The following is a 25,186-nucleotide window of genomic DNA, read 5'->3' on the forward strand; positions in this document are numbered from 1 at the left end:
GCTCTCCACCTACCCAAGTATCATTAAGAATGAAATTCAGCTGAGTGTCTCCTCATCAAAGAGAGTGTAACTTCACTCTGAATCAAGCTGTGTAGCGCTAGTCTTGGCAGCGCTCAGTACTATTGTTGGGTGGTTAATATGGAAAGTGCTTACTCTCAAGAACTGTTATTTTTAATCTTTACAATGACAAAAATTCTGAAACAAAGCAATCTGAATGTTTTAAAAGACAACTTCCGATTTCGATCAACATGTGGCAGGAAGGCAAATATTTCTGAGAGTTGCTGCTTACCCAGGGTTCATAGTTGCAAAGAAACTACAGGACATATTCAGTCGGATTTCTCTGCCTTCAAACACAAACCTGGAAGACAAGGAGCAAACACTTCATCAGTTCAGAATGATATAATGTACCAAATTGCACAGGGTATGAATGTAATCAGCATTCAATTATGCATCTGCATTGTTTAAATAACCCAGTGAGTGTGATATTTGAGGCAGCCGTTACGCTGGCCAAGTCCCATTGATACACCACTCCTGTGTTTGCTCAAATACTTGGCCTCCTGATTTTAAATTCTCATCCTTGTATTCAAATCCCTCTACAGTCTCTATCTCAGTAAACTCCTCAAGCAACAGAAACAAAGAACAAAGAACAGTACAGCACAGGAAACAGGCCCTTCGGCCCTCCAAGCCTGTGCCGCTCCTTGGTCCAACTAGACCAATCGTTTGTATCCCTCCATTCCCAGGCTGCTCATGTGACTATCCAGGTAAGTCTTAAACGATGTCAGCGTGCCTGCCTCCACCACCCTACTTGGCAGCGCATTCCAGGCCCCCACCACCCTCTGTGTAAAAAACGTCCCTCTGATGTCTGAGTTATACTTCGCCCCTCTCAGCTTGAGCCTGTGACCCCTCGTGATCGTCACCTCCGACCTGGGAAAAAGCTTCCCACTGTTCACCCTATCTATACCCTTCATAATCTTGTATACCTCTATTAGATCTCCCCTCATTCTCCGTCTTTCCAAGGAGAACAACCCCAGTCTACCCAATCTCTCCTCATAGCTAAGACCCTCCATACCAGGCAACATCCTGGTAAACCTTCTCTGCACTCTCTCCAATGCCTCCACGTCCTTCTGGTAGTGCGGCGACCAGAACTGGACGCAGTACTCCAAATGTGGCCTAACCAGCGTTCTATACAGCTGCATCATCAGACTCCAGCTTTTATACTCTATACCCCGTCCTATAAAGGCAAGCATACCATATGCCTTCTTCACCACCTTCTCCACCTGTGTTGCCACCTTCAAGGATTTGTGGACTTGCACACCCAGGTCCCTCTGTGTTTCTATACTCCTGATGACTCTGCCATTTATTATATAACTCCTCCCTACATTATTTCTTCCAAAATGCATCACTTCGCATTTATCCGGATTAAACTCCATCTGCCACCTCTCCGCCCAATTTTCCAGCCTATTTAACACATATTTAAATAGCACACAATGAAATATTCCAAGATATAGGAGCATTATAAAACAAAGTTCAAAAGTGAGCCATTAAGGAGATGAGGTCAGCTGACCAAAAACTTGTCTTGAATGAACTAAAGAGGCACAGGGATGTAAGGAGGAATCTCAGGCATGGGAGCCTAAGGAACTGAAGGCACAGCCACTGACATTGGAGCAATTGTAATTGTGAGAGCTCTATAGAACATAGAACATAGAACATTACAGCGCAGTACAGGCCCTTCGGCCCTCGATGTTGCGCCGACCAGTGAAACCAATCTAAAGCCCCTCTAATCTACACTATTCCAATATCATCCATATGTTTATCCAATAACCATTTGAATGCTCTTAATGTTGACGAGTCCACTACTGCTGCAGGCAGGGCATTCCACACCCTTACTACTCTCTGAGTAAAGAACCTACCTCTGACATCTGTCCTATATCTCTCACCCCTCAATTTAAAGCTATGTCCCCTCGTGCTAGCCATCACCATCCGAGGAAAAAGGCTCTCACTGTCCACCCTATCTAATCCTCTGATCATCTTGTATGCCTCTATTAAGTCACCTCTTAACCTTCTTCTCTCTAATGAAAACAACCTCAAGTCCCTCAGCCTTACCTCATACGATTTTCCCACTATACCAGGCAACATCCTGGGAAATCTCCTCTGCACCCTTTCCAACACTTCCACATCTTTCCTATAATACGTCTTGTTGAAGTTGTACAAGACATTGGTAAGGCCACACTTGGAATACTGTGTGCAGTTCTGGTCATCCTATTATAGAAAGGATATTATTAAACTAGACAGAGTGCAGAAAAGATTTACTAGGATGCTACTGGGACTTGATGGATTGAGTTATAAGGAGAGGCTGGATAGACTGGGACTTTTTTCTCTGGAGGCGTAGGAGGCTATGGGGTGATCTTATAGAGGTCTATAAAATAATGAGGGCTATAGATCAGCTGGATCGTCAATATCTTTTCCCAAAGGTAGGGGAGTCTAAAACTAGAGGGCATCGGTTTCAGGTGAGAGGGGAGAGATACAAAAGTGTCCAGAGGGGCAATTGTTTCACACACAGGGTGGTGAGTGTCTGGAACAAACTGCCAGAGGTAGTAGTAGAGGCAGTACAATGTTGTCTTTTAAAAAACATTTAGATAGTTACATGGGTACGATGGGTATAGAGGGATTTGGGCCAAATGCGGGCAATTGGGATTAGCTTAGGGGTTTAAAAAAAAAGGGCGGCATGGACAAGTTGGGCCGAAGGGCCTGTTTCCATGCTGTAAACCTCTATAACTCTAAATGTCAGTCATCCCACTGACCAGGGACATGCACACCATTTGCACTCGTTGCCATCTCATGAATTCTCACATGCCATCTCCTCCTCAAATATCACGCCACTGACAAATCACATTTCAAAAAGGGCGGGGTACACTCGCTTTGTGGGTGGCACGGTGGCACAGTGGTTAGCACTGCTGCCTCACAGCGCCAGGGACCCGGATTCGATTCCCGGCTGGGGTCACTGTCTGTGGGGAGTTTGCACATTTTCCCCGTGTCTGCGTGGGTTTCCTCCAGGTGCTCCGGTTTCCTCCCACACTCCATGATGTGCGGGTTAGGTGGATTGGCAACGCTAAATTGTCCCTTTGTGTTGGGGGAGTAGCGAGGGTGAACATGTGGGGTTGTGGGGATAGGGCCTGGGTGGGATTGTGGTCGGTGCAGACTTGATGGGCTGAATGGCCTCCTTCTTAACTGCAGGGATTCTATGATTTTATGATCTCACTTCATTTGCGATTTCAAGGTGAGTGTTCCATTCACAGCCTGCCTGCCACAACGCTGCGCTGGTCTCGTGGCAGTGCCAGTACTCCACACTGCTGGGGGTGGCAATGCCAGTACTCCACACTGCTGGGGGTGGCAATGCCAGTACTCCACACTGCTGGGGGTGGCAATGCCAGTACTCCACACTGCCGGGGGTGGCAATGCCAGTACTCCACACTGCTGGGGGTGGCAATGCCAGTACTCCACACTGCTGGGGGTGAAGGGATGCTCACTGTGGCTGTATCTGTCAGTCTGAAGAAAGCACTATGTGGTGGTACTCAGACAGGGCAGAACATTCAGACAAACAGCAGCATACTGGCCGGATGGAGAGGAGGGGGATGACAATAGAGACACAAGGGAGCAGGAAGGCCTTGCAAGGGAAGTGGGAACAATGGCAGGCAGAGGGGAGATCGAGGGTGGGAAACAGAAACCTGACAGGAAACTGAGACGCTGACAAACAAGCTGGAGACCACAGTATGTATAGGATGGGATATGCAGACCACTGGGAAAGGAAGCAGGGTGGGGGGATTAATATGCCATGCGAGGGATGAGTTGCACAGGGACTGATGGGGACAGGTGATTGTTTGGGGAACAGACAGTGTCATTTTCACTTGTCGCTATTTAGCTCATTAAATCAAAGTTGGTGTTCAGGGGCCAGCAGATTGGAGTTAGAGGGTAGAAACACTCATTCGAATAACAGTAAGGACTCAGACACATAGAAGCAGCACTTAGACTCAGTCAGCAGTGAGAGAGTACGGACAGTTCTGAGAGCAGGAGCGAATGTACTCTGGCCAAATTTGCAGACGACACAAAAATACATGCATATTTAAGGCCGAGATGGATAGTTTATTGATCAGTATGGGAATCAAGCGTTACAGGGAAAGGGCAGGAAAGTGGACATGAGGACCACATGGATAGGTTGGAGCAGCAGTTGGATGCAATTAGGACCATGAAGGTGGCAGAAAGCATCATAGACAGAGGTTTTAGAGATGTGATGACACCCAAGGTGCAGGCAGATAGATAGGTGACCGCTAGGAGGGGCAGGCAGTCAGTGCAGGAATCCCCTGTGGTCGCCCGCCTGTATACCATTTTGGATACTGTTGGGGGATGGCCTATCAGGGGATAACAGCAGCAGCAGCCAGTGCAGTGACACCATGGCTGGCTCTGTTGTTAAGCAGGGAGGGACAAAGAGCACTAGAGCAATAGTTATAGGGGACTCTATAGTTAGGGGTACAGATAGGTGCTTCTATGGATGTGAAAGAGACTCCAGGATGGTATGTTGCCTCCCTGGTGCCAGGGTCCAGGATATCTCTGAATGGACTTGGTGAATGATGAGTCTCGAGAAGAGTGTGTAGATAGTTTGAGTCATGTTGAGATCAAAAAGGAGGAGGTACTGGGGTTCTTAAGAAACATTAAGGTAGACAAGTCCCCAGGGCCTGATGGGATATACCCCAGAATACTGAGAGAGGCAAGGGAAGAAATTGCTGGGGCCTTGAGAGAAATCTTTGTATCCTCACTGGCTACAGGGGAGGTAAGAAGTTTAACAACACCAGGTTAAAGTCCAGCAGGTTTATTTGGTAGCAAAAGCCACACAAGCTTTCGAGGCTCTAAGCCCCTTCTTCAGGTGAGTGGGTGAACAATCACTGAAACAACTCTATGATGACATCAACAAGTTCCATCCCACCATCAGACTCACCATGGACTACTCTCCGGAATCGGTTGCATTCTTGGACACACGCATCTCCATTAAGGACGGTCACCTCAGCACCTCACTGTACCGCAAGCCCACGGATAACCTCACGATGCTCCACTTCTCCAGCTTCCACCCTAAACACGTTAAAGAAGCCATCCCCTACGGACAAGCCCTCCGTATATACAGGATCTGCTCGGATGAGGAGGATCGCAACAGACACCTCCAGACGCTGAAAGGTGCCCTCATAAGAACAGGATATGGCGCTAGACTCATTGATCAACAGTTCCAACGCGCCACAGCGAAAAACCGCACCGACCTCCTCAGAAGACAAACACGGGACACAGTGGACAGAGTACCCTTCGTCGTCCAGTACTTCCCCGGAGCGGAGAAGCTACGGCATCTCCTCCGGAGCCTTCAACATGTCATTGATGAAGACGAACATCTCGCCAAGGCCATCCCCACACCCCCACTTCTTGCCTTCAAACAACCGCACAACCTCAAACAGATCATTGTCCGCAGCAAACTACCCAGCCTTCAGGAGAACAGTGACCATGACACCACACAACCCTGCCACAGCAACCTCTGCAAGACGTGCCGGATCATCGACACAGATGCCATCATCTCACGTGAGAACACCATCCACCAGGTACACGGTACATACTCTTGCAACTCGGCCAACGTTGTCTACCTGATACGCTGCAAGAAAGGATGTCCCGAGGCATGGTACATTGGGGAAACTATGCAGACGCTGCGACAACGGATGAATGAACACCGCTCGACAATCACCAGGCAAGACTGTTCTCTTCCTGTTGGGGAACACTTCAGCGGTCACGGGCATTCGGCCTCTGATATTCGGGTAAGCATTCTCCAAGGCGGCCTTCGCGACACACGACAGCGCAGAGTCGCTGAGCAGAAACTGATAGCCAAGTTCCGCACACACAAGGACGGCCTCAACCGGGATATTGGGTTCATGTCACACTATCTGTAACCCCCACAGTTGCGTGGACCTGCAGAGTTTCACTGGCTGTCTTGTCTGGAGACAATACACATCTTTTTAGCCTGTCTTGATGCTCTCTCCACTCCCATTGTTTTGTTTCTGAAAGACTGGATTAGTTGTAAGTATTCGCATTCCAACCATTATTCATGTAAATTGAGTCTGTGTTTTTATAAGTTCTGTTTGTGAACAGAATTCCCACTCACCTGAAGAAGGGGCTTAGAGCCTCGAAAGCTTGTGTGGCTTTTGCTACCAAATAAACCTGTTGGACTTTAACCTGGTGTTGTTAAACTTCTTACTGTGTTTACCCCAGTCCAACGCCGGCATCTCCACATCATGACTACAGGGGAGGTCCCAGAGGATTGGAGAATAGCCAATGTTGTTCCTTTGTTTAAGAAGGGTAGCAAGAATAATCCAGGTAATTACAGGCCGGTGAGCCTTACGTCAGTGGTAGGGAAATTATTGGGGAGGATTCTTCGGGACAAGATTTACTCCCCCTTGGAGATAAGTGGACGTATTAGCGAGAGGCAACATGGTTTTGTGAAGGGGAGGTCGTGCCTCATTAACATGATTCAGTTTTTATTGGAAGTGACGAAGATGATTGATGAGGGTAGGGCAGTGGATGTTGTCTACATGGACTTCAGTAAAGCCTTTGACAAGGTCCCTCATGGCAGACTGGTGCAGAAGGTGAAGTCGCATGGGATCAGAGGTGAGCTGGCAAGGTGGATACAAAACTGGCTCGATCAAAGAAGGCAGAGGGTAGCAGTGGAAGGGTGCGTTTCTCAATGGAGGGCTGTGACAAGTGGCGTTCCTCAGAGATCAGTGCTGGGACCTTTGCCATTTGTAATATATATATAAATGATTTGGAGGAAAATGTAACTGGTTTGATTAGTAAGTTTGCAGACGACACAAAGATTGGTGGATTTGCTGATAGCGATGAGGACCATCAGAGGATACAGCAGGATATAGATCAGTTGGAGATTTGGGCGGAGAGATGGCAGATAGAGTTTAATCCGGACAAATGTGAGGTAATGTATTTTGGAAGGACTAATAAATATAGGAAATATACAGTAAATGGCAGAACCCTTAAGAGTATTGATAGGCAGAGGGATCTGGGTGTACAGATGCACAGGTCACTAAAAGTGGCAATGCAGGTGGAGAAGGTAGTCAAGAAGGCATACGGCATGCTTGCCTTCATCAGCCGGGCCATTGAGTTTAAAAATTGGCAAATCATGTTGCAGCTTTATAGAACCTTAGTTAGGCTGCACTTGGAATATAGTGTTCAATTCTGGCCGCCACACGACCAGAAGAATGTGGAGGCTTTGGAGAGGGTACAGAAAAGATTTACCGGGATGTTGCCTGGTATGGAGGGCATTAGCTATGAGGAGAGGTTGGAGAAACTTGGTTTGTTCTCATTGGAACAACGGAGGTTGAGGGACGGCCTGATAGAAATCTACAATATTATGAGAGGCATGGACAGAGTGGATAGTCAGAAGCTTTTTCCCAGAGTGGAAGAGTCAGTTACTAGGGGGCACAGGTTTAAGGTGCGAGGGGCAAGGTTTAAAGGAGATGTACGAGGTAAGTTTTTACACAGAAGGTGGTGGGTGCCTGGAACTCGCTGCCTGGGGAGGTAGTGGAAGCGAATATGATAATGACTTTTAAGGGCGTCTGGACAAATACATGAATAGGATGGGAATAGAGGGATATGGTCCCCGGAAGGGTAGGGAGTTTTAGTTCAGTCGGGCAGCATGATTGGTGCAGGCTTGGAGGGCCGAAGGGCCTGTTCCTGTGCTGTAATTTTTTGTTCTTTGTTCTTGAATGTTGGATCAGCCATGATCCTATTGAATGGCGGAGCAAGCTTGAAGGGCCAAACAGCGTACTCCTTTTGATCCTATTTCTTATGGTCTTAAAATACACACAAAAACGCTCACACATTCGGATAAAACAGACTCTGTCATTCAAACACACCCAGATTCTCAAATGCACATTAATACAGAAACACACACAGAGAAAACACACATAGAAATGGAAATACTCTCAGATATAGCAGACTTGGATACTGTGATGATACTGGGCCTTTAAGAAATATATTTTTAGAATGTTTCATGTAAGGGATATGTTTAAAATTCAGCTCTGTTCATACGGTGCCAACTTGTCTGGGCAGAAGGCAGCTCAAATGTTGCGAATGCAGTATAATGACTGATTTTAGCTAGAGATGTGTTTGCTTACATAGAGTTAATGCATTTCTGTTTCCTTTGGGGTTTCGGAGTAGGGTTTTGATTAAGTTGATTGACAGAGTCAAGTGATTAATGGGAGGAGCTAAGCTTGCAGAAAAGACAGTGTTTTCGTTTCATTTTAGAAATCAAGAACAGTTGCTGACCGGAGCTGTTTAAAAGAGATGTCTCTCTCTCTCTCTCTCTCTCTCAGAAAAGATCTCTCTCTCTCCAGAGCTGTTCAGAAAACTCTAGGTCTGTTAACAAGTACAAGCAGTAAGCCTGTATTGTTTTCTCATGATTTTGAAGAGGGGTTTAAGCTTGAACTGGAACCAATAAAAATAGGTTAGCGGTTAAGACTTGTATCTTGTCATGTTTAAGTATTGTTCAAATGTTAGGAAAGTGCAGCACACGAACAGGCCCTTCGGCCCTCCAAGCCCGTGCCAATTTATTTTTGTTTATTCTTGGGTTCTAAGAAAACAAAATTAGAAAAGATCCAACCCACACAGCTCGTAGACAGACCCCAGCACGCCCCCCCCCCCCCCCCAAACAAAGGCAAGAAATAAAAGAAAATTATAAAAATACAAACCTTGCAGCAGATCCAACCCAAACAACTGATGGACAATCTCCTCCCCCCCCCCCCCCAACCCCGACCCCACCCCGCCCCAGAAAAGAGCAAGAAACCCATGAAAATAAAAAGACCAAACTTGGTAGCAGACCCAACTCCCACAACTGATAAGCCGCCGAGAAATAAGAAACCAAAAAATCATTCAAGGAACCCAATGAAAACCGACCAAACCTCATAGCAGAAGTGACAGATTTCTTGATTTGGGTCTACTACAAGGTTTGGACATTTTCTCAGAGTTTCGTGCCTGGTTTTTGGGGCTCTATCAGTGACCTAACTCACAGAGAATAATAAGATCCCCAAAAAAAGCAATGTAATGAAAATCTCCTTCATCAGATGGAGTGGAAATGTGCTCTCAAACAGGGCACAGAGACACAAAATCAAGTTACAGAATACTGATTAGAATGCGAATCCCTACAACCAACCAGATCTTAAAGGTACAGACAATGTGGGTGGAGGGAGCATCAAGCACAGGTTAAAGAGATGTGTATTGTCTCCAGACAGGATAGGCCGCAAGTCCAGGAGGCAAGCTGTGGGGGTTACTGATAATGTGACATAAATCCAACATCCCGGTTTAGGCCGTCCTCATGTGTGCGGAACTTGGCTATCAGTTTCTGCTCAGCGACTCTGTGCTGTCGTGTGTCGTGAAGGCCGCCTTGGAGAACGCTTACCTGAAGATCCAAGGCTGAATGCCCGTGACTGCTGAATACAAATACACTCGGGTAAACTACACTCGGATACTCAAAAGCACTTGGAAAATACACACTTGAATACTCAAACACACTCGGATTAAATACACTTGGTTAAATCCCACTCGGATACTCAGACACTCTCAAATAGAGCACACTTGGATAAAACAGACTTGGATAACACATAGTCAGCTACTCAAACACACGACAATAGCGAATGCCCCATGAAACAGTTAACTGTCAAGCTTTTGTTTGAATTCAAACTAGGCAGATCGACTCTGGTCCGGGAATGAGCCAGTTGTTACATCTGAAGATTCAGATATAACTGCATCATCTACGTATTCAATAAATACAATGGCGGTGTACCTCGATTTCCACGTTATAGTGACACAGTGCAGATGTCAATGGCTTACTTGGGTGGTACACTCTTGGACAGGCGAGCACATGGACACTGTGTTATTTTTGAGTCCTGTATGGTCTTCTCAAAGGTGAAGGAATCCTGTACCATTTATGTGGGAAACTTGGTTAAAACTGGTTATAGCAACACGCCCAACCATTTAGCCAATTCATGTTGTGCAGAACGAGTCATAAACAACATAGAGCTTAAAGGAACATCATTTTTGTGTGTCTTTGGCAGCCCAAACGTAAGTGGATGCAGTCAGCCATGAGGACAAATACCACCTGGCAGCTCATTATTCATACACAAGTCTAACCAACCTTTTTTTAACTTGCTTCCAAGGAGCGCTGTGGAATGTTAATGCTTTCAACATTGTTAATGAAGATCCAAAGGTTGATAAACTTTTAACGCTGTTGAACAGAAGCCCTGAGGATACTGCCTTTGTAACCTCTGGGCTTGACTATTGCAAAGTGCTTCTGGCCTAAACTCTATATAACCTATGGTTCTTGTATCCTAAACTTCACCCAGTCCACTAACCCATTACATTTGAGCTCATTAACCTACATCGGCTCCCAGTCTGGCAATGTCTTCTTTTTAATATTCTCAACCTTGTTTTCAAATTCCTCCAAGTGTCTTCAAATTTTTCCAACCCTATCGCCTCCGAGATACTTGTGTTCCACTAATTCTGGCCCTTGCACATCCTGTTCTAATCGCTCATTGGCGACCAGTTGTCAACTGTCTGGGCACTAAGCTGTGGAATTTCCTCCCGAAACTTGCGCCTCCCTCTCCTCCTTCCAATGCTCCTTAAAGCCAACCTCTTTGTGCTTTTGGTCATCTGCCCTAATGTCTCCTTATGCAGTTTGGTGTCATATTTTGCTTGATAACATGCTCGTAAAGTGCCTTGGGATGTTTCACAATGTGAAAGATGCTATAAAAATGCACATTATTGCTATTGTTGTTCTGCTGGATGCCTCTGCCAGAAATAGACGAGATGACGAATCTTTTAGCTCTGTGAAAACACTCACCTCAGAGCTTCACTGTCCTTGGCTGCCTTAATGGTGTGGATCTGTGAGGCAGTTACAGACAAGACCTCCACGTCAATCCGATTAAATTCATCAAAGCAGAACCATGCTCCAGACTGAGCCATTCCAGAGAACAACTTTCCCATCATCTAAACGGAGAGGAGAGAGAAAATAGAAAGAAAAGGCCAAAGTTAATGCCAATCTTCATTAGCAGAGTTGCCTGCTGAGGGAACAACTGTGGCCATATCTGCTTACCTTTACGGGAATGAGGTTTTAATTAACAAGGTGACAGTGCCCAGCCACACATTACAACTGTGGATGATCAAAGTGACAGCTTTGCCGCTTCTTAATGGAAGAGATGGATTTGTATGCCAGTAACCATTAGGCTGTGTAAATATGTTCTTACTAAGTTGGTGGGGGCAGGAGGACGGCAGCTGGAGGGCTTATGTCCAAATTGATGTAATGTGCTGATAAACAGGGGAAGGAAACATTCAAATGTAACAAAGGTACTCAGAACACTGAGCAAAGCTCGACAACCTTTCTTAAACAGCAGAACCACATTAGCTGTTCTCCAATTGTCTGGCACCTCCCCCGTGTAAGGAGTCTAACAACACCAGGTTAAAGTCCAGGTTTATTTGGTAGCAAACGCCACTAGCTTTCGGAGCGCTGCTCCTTCGTCAGGTGAGTGGGAGATCTGCTCATAAACAGCAAACAGGGCATATATATCTGTGTTTACCCCAGTCCAACGCCGGCATCTCTACATCATGACCTCCCCCGTGGCCAGAGAGGAATTGAAAATTTGGGTCAGAGCCCCTGCAATCTCCTCTCTTGCCTCCCACAGCAGCCTATTCATCTGGAGGTTTATCCACTTTTAAGGCTGCCAACACCTCGAACACCTTGTCCTTCCCTGTGTCAATTTGCTCAAGAACCTCAGTCCCTCTCCCTGAATTCCATACCATCGTCCTCATTCTCTTGGGTGAAGATAGATGTGAAAAGGAAAAGTTCATAGGATTTGGAGAGAGACTGACCAACAAGCAAGTAGTGGGAGCGAGAAGATGTGGCAAAAACAAGCCTGGTTTGATTAGGCTGTACCAAATTCAAAAGAAACCACCACCAGAAAAGGCAGCAGGAACAGGGACAGACTCTCAACCCTACAGGAAACTCACTCTGCTCCAAATCTTGACTCTGGGGGCAAGGCTCAGGTATGAAATGATCCACCTTTACCAAGGAGGCAGATGCTTTCTGGGCCATAGTGACAGTAAGGAAATTCTGTCCCTAAAAGAGTTCTAAACTGATAAGGGGAAAATGCTGAATAGAATCAGTGCTGAAAGTTAACAAGGCTATTGGACCGGATGGGATGCATCCAAGGATTTTTTTTATATTCATTCGTGGGACATGGGCATCGCCGGTTGGCTTGCACTTATTGCCCATCCCTAGTTGCCTTTGTTCAGAGGGCAGTTGAAAGTCAACCACATTGCGGTGGCTCTGGAGTCACATGTAGGCCAGACCAGGTAAGGACGGCAGATTTCCTTCCCTAAAGGGCATTCGTGACCCAGATGGGTTTTTCCAACAATCGACAATGGTTTCATGGTCATAAGTAGATTCTTAATTTAGATTTTTTTATTGAATTAAAATTCCACCAGCTGCTGTAGCGGGATTCGAACCCAGGTCCCACAGCGATAATACCACTAGGCCATTGCCATTGCTTCCATTGAAGGAAGTGAGAATGGAAATTGTAGGGGTGCGGGCCATAGCCTTCCAGTCTTAAGACCATAAGACCATAAGACATAGGAGCAGAAGTAAGGCCATTCGGCCCATTGAGTCCACTCCACCATTCAATCATGGTTGATTTCAACTCCATTTACCCGCTCTCTCCCCATAGCCCTTAATTCCTCGAGAAATCAAGAACTTATCAATTTCTGTCTTGAAGACGCTCAACGTCTCGGCCTCCACAGCCCTCTGTGGCAATGAATTCCACAGACCTACCACTCTCTGGCTGAAGAAATTTCTCCTCATCTCTGTTCTAAAGTGACTCCCTTTTATTCTAAGGCTGTGCCCCCGCGTCCTAGTCTCCCCTGCTAATGGAAACAACTTCCCTACGTCCATCCTATCTAAGCCGTTCATTATCTTGTAAGTTTCTATTAGATCTCCCCTCAACCTCCTAAACTCCAATGAATATAATCCCACGATCCTCAGACGTTCATCGTATGTCAGGCCTACCATTCCTGGGATCATCCGTGTGAATCTCCGCTGGACCCGCTCCAGTGCCAGTATGTCCTTCCTGAGGTGCGGGGCCCAAAATTGCTCACAGTACTCCAAATGGGGCCTAACCAGTGCTTTATAAAGCCTCAGAAGTACATCCCTGCTTTTGTATTCCAAGCCTCTTGAGATAAATGACAACATTACATTTGCTTTCTTAATTACGGACTCAACCTGCAAGTTTACCTTTAGAGAATCCTGGACTAGGACTCCCAAGTCCCTTTGCACTTTAGCATTATGAATTTTGTCACCATTTAGAAAATAGTCCATGCCTCTATTCTTTTTTCCAAAGTGCACGACCTCGCACTTGCCCACGTTGAATTTCATCAGCCACTTCTTGGACCACTCTCCTAAACTGTCTAAATCTTTCTGCAGCCTCCCCACCTCCTCAATACTACCTGCCCCTCCACCTATCTTTGTATCATCGGCAAACTTGGCCAGAATGCCCCCAGTCCCGTCATCTAGATCGTTAATATATAAAGAGAACAGCTGTGGCCCCAACACTGAACCCTGCGGGACACCACTTGTCACCGGTTGCCATTCTGAGAAAGAACCTTTTATCCCAACTCTCTGCCTTCTGTCTGACAGCCAATCGTCAATCCATGTTAGTACCTTGCCTCGAATACCATGGGCCCTTATTTTACTCAGCAGTCTCCCGTGAGGCACCTTGTCAAAGGCCTTTTGGAAGTCAAGATAGATAACATCCATTGGCTCTCCTTGGTCTAACCTATTTGTTATCTCTTCAAAGAACTCTAACAGGTTTGTCAGGCACGACCTCCCCTTACTAAATCCATGCTGACTTGTCCTAATCCGACCCTGCACTTCCAAGAATTTAGAAATCTCATCCTTAACGATGGATTCTAGAATTTTGCCAACAACTGAGGTTAGGCTAATTGGCCTATAATTTTCCATCTTTTTTCTTGTTCCCTTCTTGAACAGTGGGGTTACAACAGCGATTTTCCAATCCTCTGGGACTTTCCCTGACTCCAGTGACTTTTGAAAGATCATAACTAACGCCTCCACTATTTCTTCAGCTATCTCCTTTAGAACTCTAGGATGTAGCCCATCTGGGCCCGGAGATTTATCAATTTTCAGACCTTTTAGTTTCTCTAGCACTTTCTCCTTTGTAATGGCAACCATATTCAACTCTGCCCCCTGACTTTCCTGAATTGTTGGGATATTTGTGGTGAACCATCGTTGGTTACCACTGTGGGGTTATTCCAATGTTACTGTTGGGTTAGGGTGTTGACACTGTGGGGTTGTTATAATGTTGTTATTAGGTTAGGGTGTTTACACTGTGGGATTAATATACCTGTGGTGGATGCTGTTATGGCACATCCCGGTCGGGCCCCGCCTCCTGGGGAGAGGTATAAGACCCTCTGCTCAGGCGGGACCCCTCCAGTCTGGAATGGTGTACTCGTGTTTAGATAGTTCCATTGTTTGTCAATAAAAGCCTTCAATCGCTGAAGCCTTGTACCTCGTGCTTGATTGTCGCGCATCAATTTTATTGACAAACACAAAACTCTCGACAGTAAGGAGAGTATGGAGCAAATGCTGAAACCAGAGCGTCTGACGCTGGACCCACGTGCAGTCGGTGCCTCTAACACCTTCGACCACTGGCTGAAGTGTTTCGAGGACTACCTGGCGGCCTCTGCAGCAGTTACTACGGACGACGACAGACTCCAGGTCCTCCACGTGAGGGTAAGCGACACGGTCTATCTCGCGATTCGTGCGGCCACCACTTACCCGAGGGCCATCGAGCTCTTGAAAAAACGATACACGAGACCACCCAACGAGATTCACGCTCGTTACCTCCTCGCTACACGACGTCGGCAGTCGGGCGAAACCATGGAGGACTACGCCAATGAGCTCTTGCAGCTTGCCAGGGGCTGCGACTGCAAAGCTGTGTCGGCTGAGCAGTACATGTACGACCTCGCCCGAGATGCGTTTGTAGCAGGGGTAGGGTCCTCGTACATCCGGCTTAAGCTATTGGAGAAAGGGAACCTCAACCTGACCCAAGCGATGGAGATGGCTGAGATGCTGGAGGCAGCGTCGAAAAGCTTGGCTCTGTACCCCGAAGACCACGTGGAGACAACGTGGCAGGAGCAAGCACAAATCCCTCCTCGCCCCACGGGCTCGCGCTCCCATATCGACCCGACGACGGCGGCAGCTCCAGGCGGCCAGCGGTGCTATTTTTGCGGAGGAGCCAAGCATCCACGGCAACAGTGTCCAGCTAAAACGGTGATCTGCAGTCAGTGCGGTAAAAAGGGGCACTACGCGAAAGTCTGCAGATCGAAGCCCAAGAACGGCAGTGCAGCCTGTGACCCTCCAGAACGGAGACAATCTCCTTCGGCGTCGCAGTATCCACGAGGTCCGACCACGTGCGAATCCAGGACGACGCCATCGTGGCTGGCGGAGGAGGATGACCACCAGGAGTCGCTACGCTTGGCGCCCTCACCCACGTGCGATTCATGGGGGCGGCCATCGTGGTCGACGACGACCAGGAGCGACCAGCAGGGGTCCTCAGTATCAACCTCGGCTGCCTGCAGTGACGTCCAAGGGCCAACGGTGGCGTCGATCTCTCTGGACCAGACAAAGCATCACAGGCTTGACTGTTCGATGATGAACATCAAGGTAAATGGTCGTACTGTGTATTGTCTGCTTGACAGTGGGAGCACCGAGGGTTTTATTCACCCTGACACTGCAAAGAGGTGTGGACTCCGGGTTCTACCTGCCAAACAGACAATTTCTATGGCATCACGGTCCCGGTCTGTACCGATCCAAGGACGTTGTAGAACATAGAACATAGAAAGCCACAGCACAAACAGGCCCTTCGGCCCACAAGTTGCGCTGATCATATCCCTACCTCTAGGCCTATCTATAGCCCTCAATCCCATTAAATCCCATGTACTCATCCAGAAGTCTCTTAAAAGACCCCAACAAGTTTGCCTCCACCACCACCGACGTCAGCCGATTCCACTCACCCACCACCCTCTGAGTGAAAAACTTACCCCTGACATCTCCTCTGTACCTACCCCCCAGCACCTTAAACCTGTGTCCTCTCGTAGCAACCATTTCAGCCCTTGGAAATAGCCTCTGAGAGTCTACCCTATCCAGACCTCTCAACATCTTGTAAACCTCTATCAGGTCACCTCTCATCCTTCGTCTCTCCAGGGAGAAGAGACCAAGCTCCCTCAACCTATCCTCATAAGGCATGCCCCCCAATCCAGGCAACATCCTTGTAAATCTCCTCTGCACCCTTTCAATGGCTTCAACATCTTTCCTGTAATGAGGTGACCAGAACTGCGCGCAGTACTCCAAGTGGGGTCTAACCAGGGTCCTATAAAGCTGCAGCATTATCTCCCGACTCCTAAACTCAATCCCTCGATTAATGAAGGCCAGTACGCCGTACACCTTCTTGACCGCATCCTCCACCTGCGAGGCCGATTTAAGAGTCCTATGGACCCGGACCCCAAGGTCCTTCTGATCCTCTACACTGCTAAGAATTGTACCCTTCATATTATACTGCTGCTTCATCCCATTGGATCTGCCAAAATGGATCACTACACACTTATCCGGGTTGAAGTCCATCTGCCACTTCTCCGCCCAGTCTTGCATTCTATCTATGTCTCGCTGCAACTTCTGACATCCCTCCATACTATCCACAACACCACCTACCTTGGTGTCGTCAGCAAACTTACCAACCCATCCCTCCACTTCCTCATCCAGGTCATTTATGAAAATGACAAACAGCAAGGGTCCCAGAACAGATCCCTGGGGCACTCCACTGGTCACTGACCTCCATGCAGAGAAAGACCCCTCCACAGCCACTCTCTGCCTTCTGCAGGCAAGCCAGTTCTGGATCCACAAGGCAACAGCCCCTTGGATCCCATGCCCTCTCACTTTCTCAAGAAGTCTTGCATGGGGGACCTTATCGAACGCCTTGCTGAAGTCCATATAGACCACATCCACCGCTCTTCCTTCGTCAATGTGTTTGGTCACATTTTCAAAGAACTCAACCAGGCTCGTAAGGCACGACCTGCCCTTGACAAAGCCGTGCTGACTACTTTTGATCATACTAAACTTCTCTAGATGATCATAAATCCTGTCTCTCAGGATCCTCTCCATCAACTTACCAACCACTGAGGTTAGACTCACCGGTCGGTAATTTCCCGGGCTGTCCCTGTTCCCTTTCTTGAATATAGGGACCACATCTGCAATCCTCCAATCCTCCGGAACCTCTCCCGTCTCCATCGACGATGCAAAGATCATCGCCAAAGGCTCCGCAATCTCCTCCCTCGCCTCCCACAGTAACCTGGGGTACATCCCATCCGATCCCGGCGACTTACCAACCTTGATGCCATTCAATAGTTCCAACACATCCTCTTTCTTTATGTCCACATGCTCGATCCTTTCTGTCCACCGCAAATCAGCAGTACAACCACCCAGATCCCTTTCCACCGTGAATACCGAGGTAAAGTATTCATTAAGCAGCTCCGCCATTTCTAACGGTTCCGCACAAACTTTTCCCCCTTCACCTTTTAAGGGTCCTATGCCTTCACATCTCATCCTTTTACTCTTGACATATTTGTAGAAAGCCTTGGGATTCTCCTTAATCTTACCCGCCAAGGTCTTCTCATGACCCCTTCTCGCTCTCCTAATTTCCTTCTTAAGCTCCTTCCTACATCCCGTATACTCCTCTAAATCCTTAACACCTCCTAGCTCTCTGAACCTTCTGTACGCCTCTCTTTTCTTATTCACCAGGTTCATCACAACCTTCGTGCACCACGGTTCCCGTACCCTACCAACACCCCCCTGTCTCATCGGAACGTTGTCATGCAGAGCTCCAGACAAACATTCCTTGAAAATCCTCCACTTTCCTTCGGTACTTTTCCCCAAGAATGCCTCCTTCCAATTTACCCGTCTAATTTCCTCCCTGATGACACTGTATTTCCCTTTACTCCAGAGAAACACTTTCCTAGCCTGCCTGATCCTATCTCTTTCCAATGCTATCGTGAAGGAGATAGAATTATGATCGCTATCCCCAAGATGCTCACCCACCGAGAGATCCTCCACCTGTCCAGGTTCATTAGCCAGCACCAGATCAAGTACAGCCTCTCCTCTAGTAGGCTTATCCACATACTGTGTCAGGAAACTCTCCTGGACACACCTAACAAACTCCTCTCCATCCAAACCCCTAGCCCTAGGGATATTCCAATCTATGTTTGGGAAATTAAAATCTCCCATCACGACAACTCTGTTATTCCTACATCTCTCCAGGATCTGTTTCCCCATCTGCTCCTCAACATCTCTGTTACTATTGGGCGGCCTATAGAAAACACCCAGCAACGTTACCGACCCCTTCCTGTTCCTAACCTCCACCCACAGAGACTCCGTAGTCAATCCCTCCACGGCGTCCACCTTCTCTACAGCCGTGACACTATCCCTGATCAACAGTGCCACTCCCCCCCCTCTCTTGCCTCCCTCCCTGTCCTTCCTGAAACATCTAAAACCCGGCACCTGAAGCACCCAGTCCTGTCCCTGAGACATCCAAGTCTCCGTAATGGCCACCACATCACAATTCGAAGCAGCAATCCACGCTCTAAGCTCATCCACTTTATTCACTACACTCCTGGCATTAAAATAGACACATCTCAGACCTTCAGCCTGAGCACTTCCCTTCTCCATCACTCGTCTAACCTCCCTCTTACCCTGTCTACATTCCTTATCTATTTGCGAGCTAACCTCCTCGCTCTCAGTCCCCTCATTTCGATTCCCTCCCCCCAACCTTTCTAGTTTAAAGTCTCTCCAGTAGCCTTAGTTGTGTGGTAACCCTGGAGGTGCAGGGCACAATTTACGGGCGATACAGGCTCCTTGTGTTGCCGCACCTTTGCGCGCCAATTCTCCTTGGACTAAACTTTATGGTCCACATGAAGAGTGTGATCCTACAGTACAGTGGGCCACTCCCTTCGCTGGCAGTAGGGAATCAGCCGTAGCCTCCAAATTGTCCAAAGCGCCCCGCATGCAATCTTTCCACACTAAAGATCACCACACCCTCTTTATTTAAGAATCTGGTACCAGGCTGCAAGCCCATCGCTACTAAAAGTAGGCATTACAGCGCTGAAGACCGGATCTTCATTAGATCTGAGGTTCAGCGGCTCCTCAAAGAAGGGATCATACAGCCCAGTGCTAGTCCGTGGAGAGCGCAGGTCGTGGTGGTTAAAAGCGGGAACAAACCCCGGATGGTCATCGACTACAGTCAGACCATTAACCGTTATACACAGCTGGATGCGTATCCTCTCCCGCGCATATCTGATATGGTCAATCAGATTGCGCAGTACCGGGTGTTCTCCACCATAGACCTTAAGTCCGCCTACCACCAACTCCCCATCCGCCCAGAGGACCGACAATATACGGCTTTTGAGGCGGATGGTCGTCTGTATCAGTTTCTTAGGGTTCCATTTGGTGTCACCAATGGGGTCTCGGTCTTCCAGCGTGCTATGGACCGAATGGTGGACCAGAACGGGTTGCGGGCTACCTTCCCGTACCTGGATAACGTCACCATCTGCGGCCATGACCAGCAGGACCATGACACAAACCTCCAGAACTTTCTGCGCACTGCGTCTCGCCTGAATCTGACCTATAACAGGGAGAAGTGTGTATTCCGTACGCGCAGGTTAGCTATCCTGGGATACGTGGTGGAAAACCGGGTCATCGGCCCTGATCCAGACCGTATGCGCCCCCTTACTGAACTTCCCTTGCCCGCTTGTGCAAAAGCACTGAGGAGATGCCTCGGCTTTTTTTCTTATTATGCGCAGTGGGTCCCCAACTACGCGGACAAAGCCCGTCCGCTCATCAAGTCCACGACTTTCCCACTCACGCCGGAGGCCCAATTGGCCTTCAAGGCTTTGAAAAGTGACATTGCGAAAGCCACGATGCACGCGGTGGATGAATCCATCCCTTTTCAAGTGGAAAGTGATGCATCGGATTTCGCCCTGGCCGCCACACTGAACCAGGCAGGCAGGCCCGTCGCGTTTTTTTCCCGCACCCTTCAAGGTCCCGAAATTCGGCATTCAGCGGTGGAGAAGGAGGCTCAGGCTATTGTGGAAGCCATCAGACACTGGCGCCATTACCTGGCGGGGAAGCGGTTCACCCTGATCACGGATCAACGATCCGTGGCGTTTATGTTCAGTAATACGCAGAGGGGCAAGATCAAGAATGATAAGATCTTGCGGTGGAGAATTGAGCTCTCCACCTATAATTACGATATTATGTATCGTCCAGGGAAACTCAATGAGCCCTCGGATGCCCTCTCGTGCGGAACATGCGCTATCATGCAGGAGGACCGCTTGAACGCCCTCCATAATGACCTGTGCCATCCTGGGGTCACTCGGCTCTACCACTTCATAAAAGCCCGTAACCTGCCCTACTCGGTGGAGGATGTCAGGTCTGTAACGAGAAGCTGTCGGATTTGCGCGGAATGCAAACCGCACTTTTATCGACCTGACCGGGCACAATTGGTCAAGGCCACTCGCCCCTTCGAGAGGCTGAGTGTGGATTTTAAGGGCCCCCTTCCCTCAACGGACCGGAATGTGTATTTTCTCAATATCATAGATGAATACTCCCGGTTCCCGTTTGTTGTCCCCTGTGCGGACACGTCGACTGCCACAGTGATTAAGGCATTCAGTGATCTTTTTACCCTGTTCGGGTACCCCTGCTACATACATAGCGACAGGGGCTCGTCGTTCATGAGTAACGACTTGAGGCAATTCCTGCTCTCATACGGGATTGCCTCTAGTAGAACCACGAGCTACAACCCTAGGGATAACGGACAGGTGGAGAGAGAGAATGCTACAGTCTGGAAGGCTGTCCTATTGGCGCTGAAGTCCAGGGGCCTTCCAGTCTCCCGTTGGCAGGAGGTCCTTCCAAATGCGCTTCATTCCATTCGCTCCCTCCTGTGTACGGCAACCAATGCTACTCCCCACGAGAGGATGTTCTCATTCCCTCGGAAGTCGTCCTCGGGGATCACCTTACCAGCCTGGTTGACGTACCCAGGACCCGTCCTTCTGCGGCGACATGTGAGGGCCCGCAAGTCCGACCCCTTGGTCGAACCGGTCCAACTCCTCCACGCCAACCCTCAGTATGCCTATGTGGCATATCCTGACGGGCGAGAGGACACGGTCTCGATTCGAGACCTGGCGCCCGCAGGGGATGTAGCAACTCCTGTCGCTCCTATACCCCCTGTCACGAATCCCCTATCACTTCTTTCTTCCCCGGACGTGGCGCGGTCAGCACTGGGACCAGTGCATAACAGTTATACTCCCATGTACAGCTTGCCTGAGACTCGGAGATCGGCGCCACCACAGAAGGTGCCGGGATCCCCTGCACCACTGCTTCACCAGGGTCAACCGGCCCGGGAGTCCTCGAGGGGACAGCCGGACGCTGTTTTGGAGAGAACGCCACCGCAAGCACCTGCTCCGGTGTCGCAACCGGTGTTGAGGAGATCACAGCGATGGTGCGGTCCTCCAGACCGTCTGGACTTGTAGATTTTTTTGTATATATGTAAACTGTTTTCGCACCCCGCCGGCCTTTGTTTTCAAAGGAGGGGTGAATGTGGTGAACAATCGTTGGTTCCCACTGTGGGGTTAGAACATAGAACATAGAACATTACAGCGCAGAACAGGCCCTTCGGCCCACGATGTTGCACCGACCAGTTAAAAAAAAACTGTGACCCTCCAACCTAAATCAATTTCTTTTCGTCCATGAACCTATCTACGGATCTCTTAAACGCCCCCAAACTAGGCGCATTTACTACTGATGCTGGCAGGGCATTCCAATCCCTCACCACCCTCTGGGTAAAGAACCTACCCCTGACATCGGTTCTATAACTACCCCCCCTCAATTTAAAGCCATGCCCCCTCGTGCTGGATTTCTCCATCAGAGGAAAAAGGCTATCACTATCCACCCTATCTAAACCTCTAATCATCTTATATGTTTCAATAAGATCCCCTCTTAGCCGCCGCCTTTCCAGCGAAAACAATCCCAAATCCCTCAGCCTCTCCTCATAGGATCTCCCCTCCATACCAGGCAACATCCTGGTAAACCTCCTCTGCACCCTCTCCAAAGCCTCCACATCCTTCCTGTAATGTGGGGACCAGAACTGCACACAGTACTCCAAGTGCGGCCGCACCAGAGTTGTGTACAGTTGCAACATAACGCTACGACTCCTAAATTCAATCCCCCTACCAATAAACGCCAAGACACCATATGCCTTCTTAACAACCTTATCTACTTGATTCCCAACTTTCAGGGATCTATGCACACAGACACCTAGATCCCTCTGCTCCTCCACACTATTCAAAGTCCTCCCGTTAGCCCTATACTCAACACATCTGTTATTCCTACCAAAGTGAATTACCTCACACTTCTCCGCATTAAACTCCATCCGCCACCTCTCGGCCCAACTTTGCAACCTGTCTAAGTCTTCCTGCAAACTACGACACCCTTCCTCACTGTCTACCACACCACCGACTTTGGTGTCATCAGCAAATTTGCTAATCCACCCAACTATACCCTCATCCAGATCATTAATAAATATTACAAACAGCAGTGGCCCCAAAACAGATCCCTGAGGTACACCACTTGTAACCGCACTCCATGATGAATATATTCCAATGTTACTGTTGGGTTAGGGTGTTGACACTGTGGGGTTGTTATAATGTTGTTATTAGGTTAGGGTGTTTACACTGTGGGATTAATATACCTGTGGTGGATGCTGTTATGGCACATCCCGGTCGGGCCCCGCCTCCTGGGGAGAGGTATAAGACCCTCTGCTCAGGCGGGACCCCTCCAGTCTGGAATGGTGTACTCGTGTTAAGATAGTTCCATTGTTTGTCAATAAAAGCCTTCAATCGCTGAAGCCTTGTACCTCGTGCTTGATTGTCGCGCATCAATATTACTCATGTCTTCTACTGTGAAGACTGACGCAAAGTACTTATTAAGTTCCTCAGCTATTTCCTTGTCTCCCATCACTAGATTACCAGCGTCATTTTGGAGCGGCCCAATGTCTACTTTTGCCTCCCGTTTGTTTTTAATGTATTTAAAGAAACTTTTACTATCATTCCTAATGTTACTGACTAGCCTACCTTCATATTTGATCCTCTCCTTCCTTATTTCTCTCTTTGTTATCCTCTGTTTTTATAGCCTTCCCAGTCTTCTGACTTCCCACTACTCTTTGCCACATTATAGGCTCTCTCTTTTGCCTTGATGCATTCCCTGACTTCCTTTGTCAGCCATGGCTGCCTAATCCCCCCTCTGATAACCTTTCTTTTGTTTGGGATGAACCTCTGCACTGTGTCCTCAATTACTCCCAGAAACTCCTGCCATTGCTGTTCTACTGTCTTTCCCACTAGGCTCTGCTTCCAGTCGATTGTTGTCAGTTCCTCCCTCATGCGCCTGTAATTACCTTTATTTAACTGTAGAACCTTCACATCTGATTCTGCCTTCCTTCTTTCAAATTGCAGACTGAATTCTACCATATTATGATCACTGCTTCCTAAGTGTTCCCTTACTTTAAGATCTTTTATCACGTCTGGCTCATTACATAACACTAAGTCCAGAATAGCCTGTTCCCTCGTGGGCTCCATCACAAGCTGTTCCAAAAAGCCATCCTGTAAACATTCAATGAATTCCCTTTCTTTGGGTCCACTGGCAACATTATTTACCCAGTCCACCTGCATATTGAAATCCCCCATGATCACTGTGACCTTGCCTTTCTGACATGCTCTTTCTATTTTGTGGTGCATTTTTGTGCCCCTGGTCCTGACCACTGTCAGGAGGCCTGTACATAACTCCCATTATGGTTTTTTTGCCTTTGTGGTTCCTCAACTCTACCCACACAGACTCCACATCGTCTGACCCTGTGTCGTTTAGTGCTATTGATTTAATTTCATTTCTAATTAACAAGGCAACCCCGCCCCCTCTACCCACCTCTCTGTCTTTTCGATAGGTTGTGAATCCCTGGATGTTTAACTGCCAGTCCTGAACCCCCTGCAACCACGTCTCTGTGATGCCTACCACATCATACCTGCCAGTCACAATCTGGGCCACAAGCTCATCTACCTTGTTCCGGACACTGCGGGCATTTAAATATAGCACCTTTAATTCCCTATTGACCGTCCCTTTTTGTTTTCGTAGTGTGGTGGACCTTGGTTTACTGAGCCTTTCCAGACACTGTGTCATATTTTGTGAGATGGGGACTATCGTAACCTCTCCTGAGCGCTGTCTTTTCGTGATTTTTTGTAATCCTAAGCAGCTACGCTTCCCACTGATTCCTTCACCTCTTGGTTCCCTGACTTTCCCTTCCCCCCCAATCTCTAGTTTAAAGTCCTATTGGACTCGGGGGAAGTGCCAGAGGATTGGAGAATTGTAAACGTTACACCCTTGTTCAAAACAGGTTTTATGGAGAGCCCCAGCAATTACAGACCATTCAGTTTAATTACAGTGGTAGGCAAGTTTCCAGAAACAATGATTCTGAATAGCATTAGAAGTCACATGGAAATACATCGCTTGATCAGGAAGAATCAGCATGGATTTTTAAAGGGAAAGTTTGTTTAATTAACTTGCTGGAGTTTTTTGAGGAGGTAACAGAAAGGATCGATGAGGGTAATGCTGTTGATGTGGTGTACATGGACTTTCAGAAGGCATTTGATACAGGGCCAGTAGCAATATGCATACGAAATTGACTGAATATTAGGAAACAGGGAGTAATAGTCAATGGATATTTTTCGGGCTGCAGCAAGGTTTATTGGGACCCATGCTTTTTCTGATCTTTATTATTCTTTTTTTTATTGATTTGTGGGACGTGGGCGTCGCTGGCTGCCCAGCATTTATTGCCCATCCCCAGTTGCCCTTGAGAAGGTGGTGGTGAGCTGCCTTCTTGAATCACTGCAATCCCCGTGCTGTGGGTTGACCCACAATGTTGTTAGGAAGGGAATTCTA

The 25,186-nt window shown here is 48.0% G+C and overlaps 1 protein-coding gene across 1 annotated transcript in view; it reads right to left on the reverse strand.

The window, feature by feature from the left end:
- Positions 1-25,186, reverse strand: part of LOC144493937 (dynein axonemal heavy chain 6-like) — an 814,395-nt gene that overhangs the window by 618,010 nt on the left and 171,199 nt on the right. Inside the window, exons 24-25 of the mRNA XM_078213513.1 lie at positions 10,931-11,076; positions 290-358 (exon numbers count right to left, since the gene is read on the reverse strand). Of these exons, the coding sequence (XP_078069639.1) occupies positions 290-358; positions 10,931-11,076 (215 nt within the window). The remainder of the gene's footprint in view (positions 1-289; positions 359-10,930; positions 11,077-25,186) is intronic.

Source organism: Mustelus asterias, chromosome 5, assembly GCF_964213995.1.
Source record: "Mustelus asterias chromosome 5, sMusAst1.hap1.1, whole genome shotgun sequence".
Taxonomy (NCBI): Eukaryota; Metazoa; Chordata; class Chondrichthyes; order Carcharhiniformes; family Triakidae; genus Mustelus; species Mustelus asterias.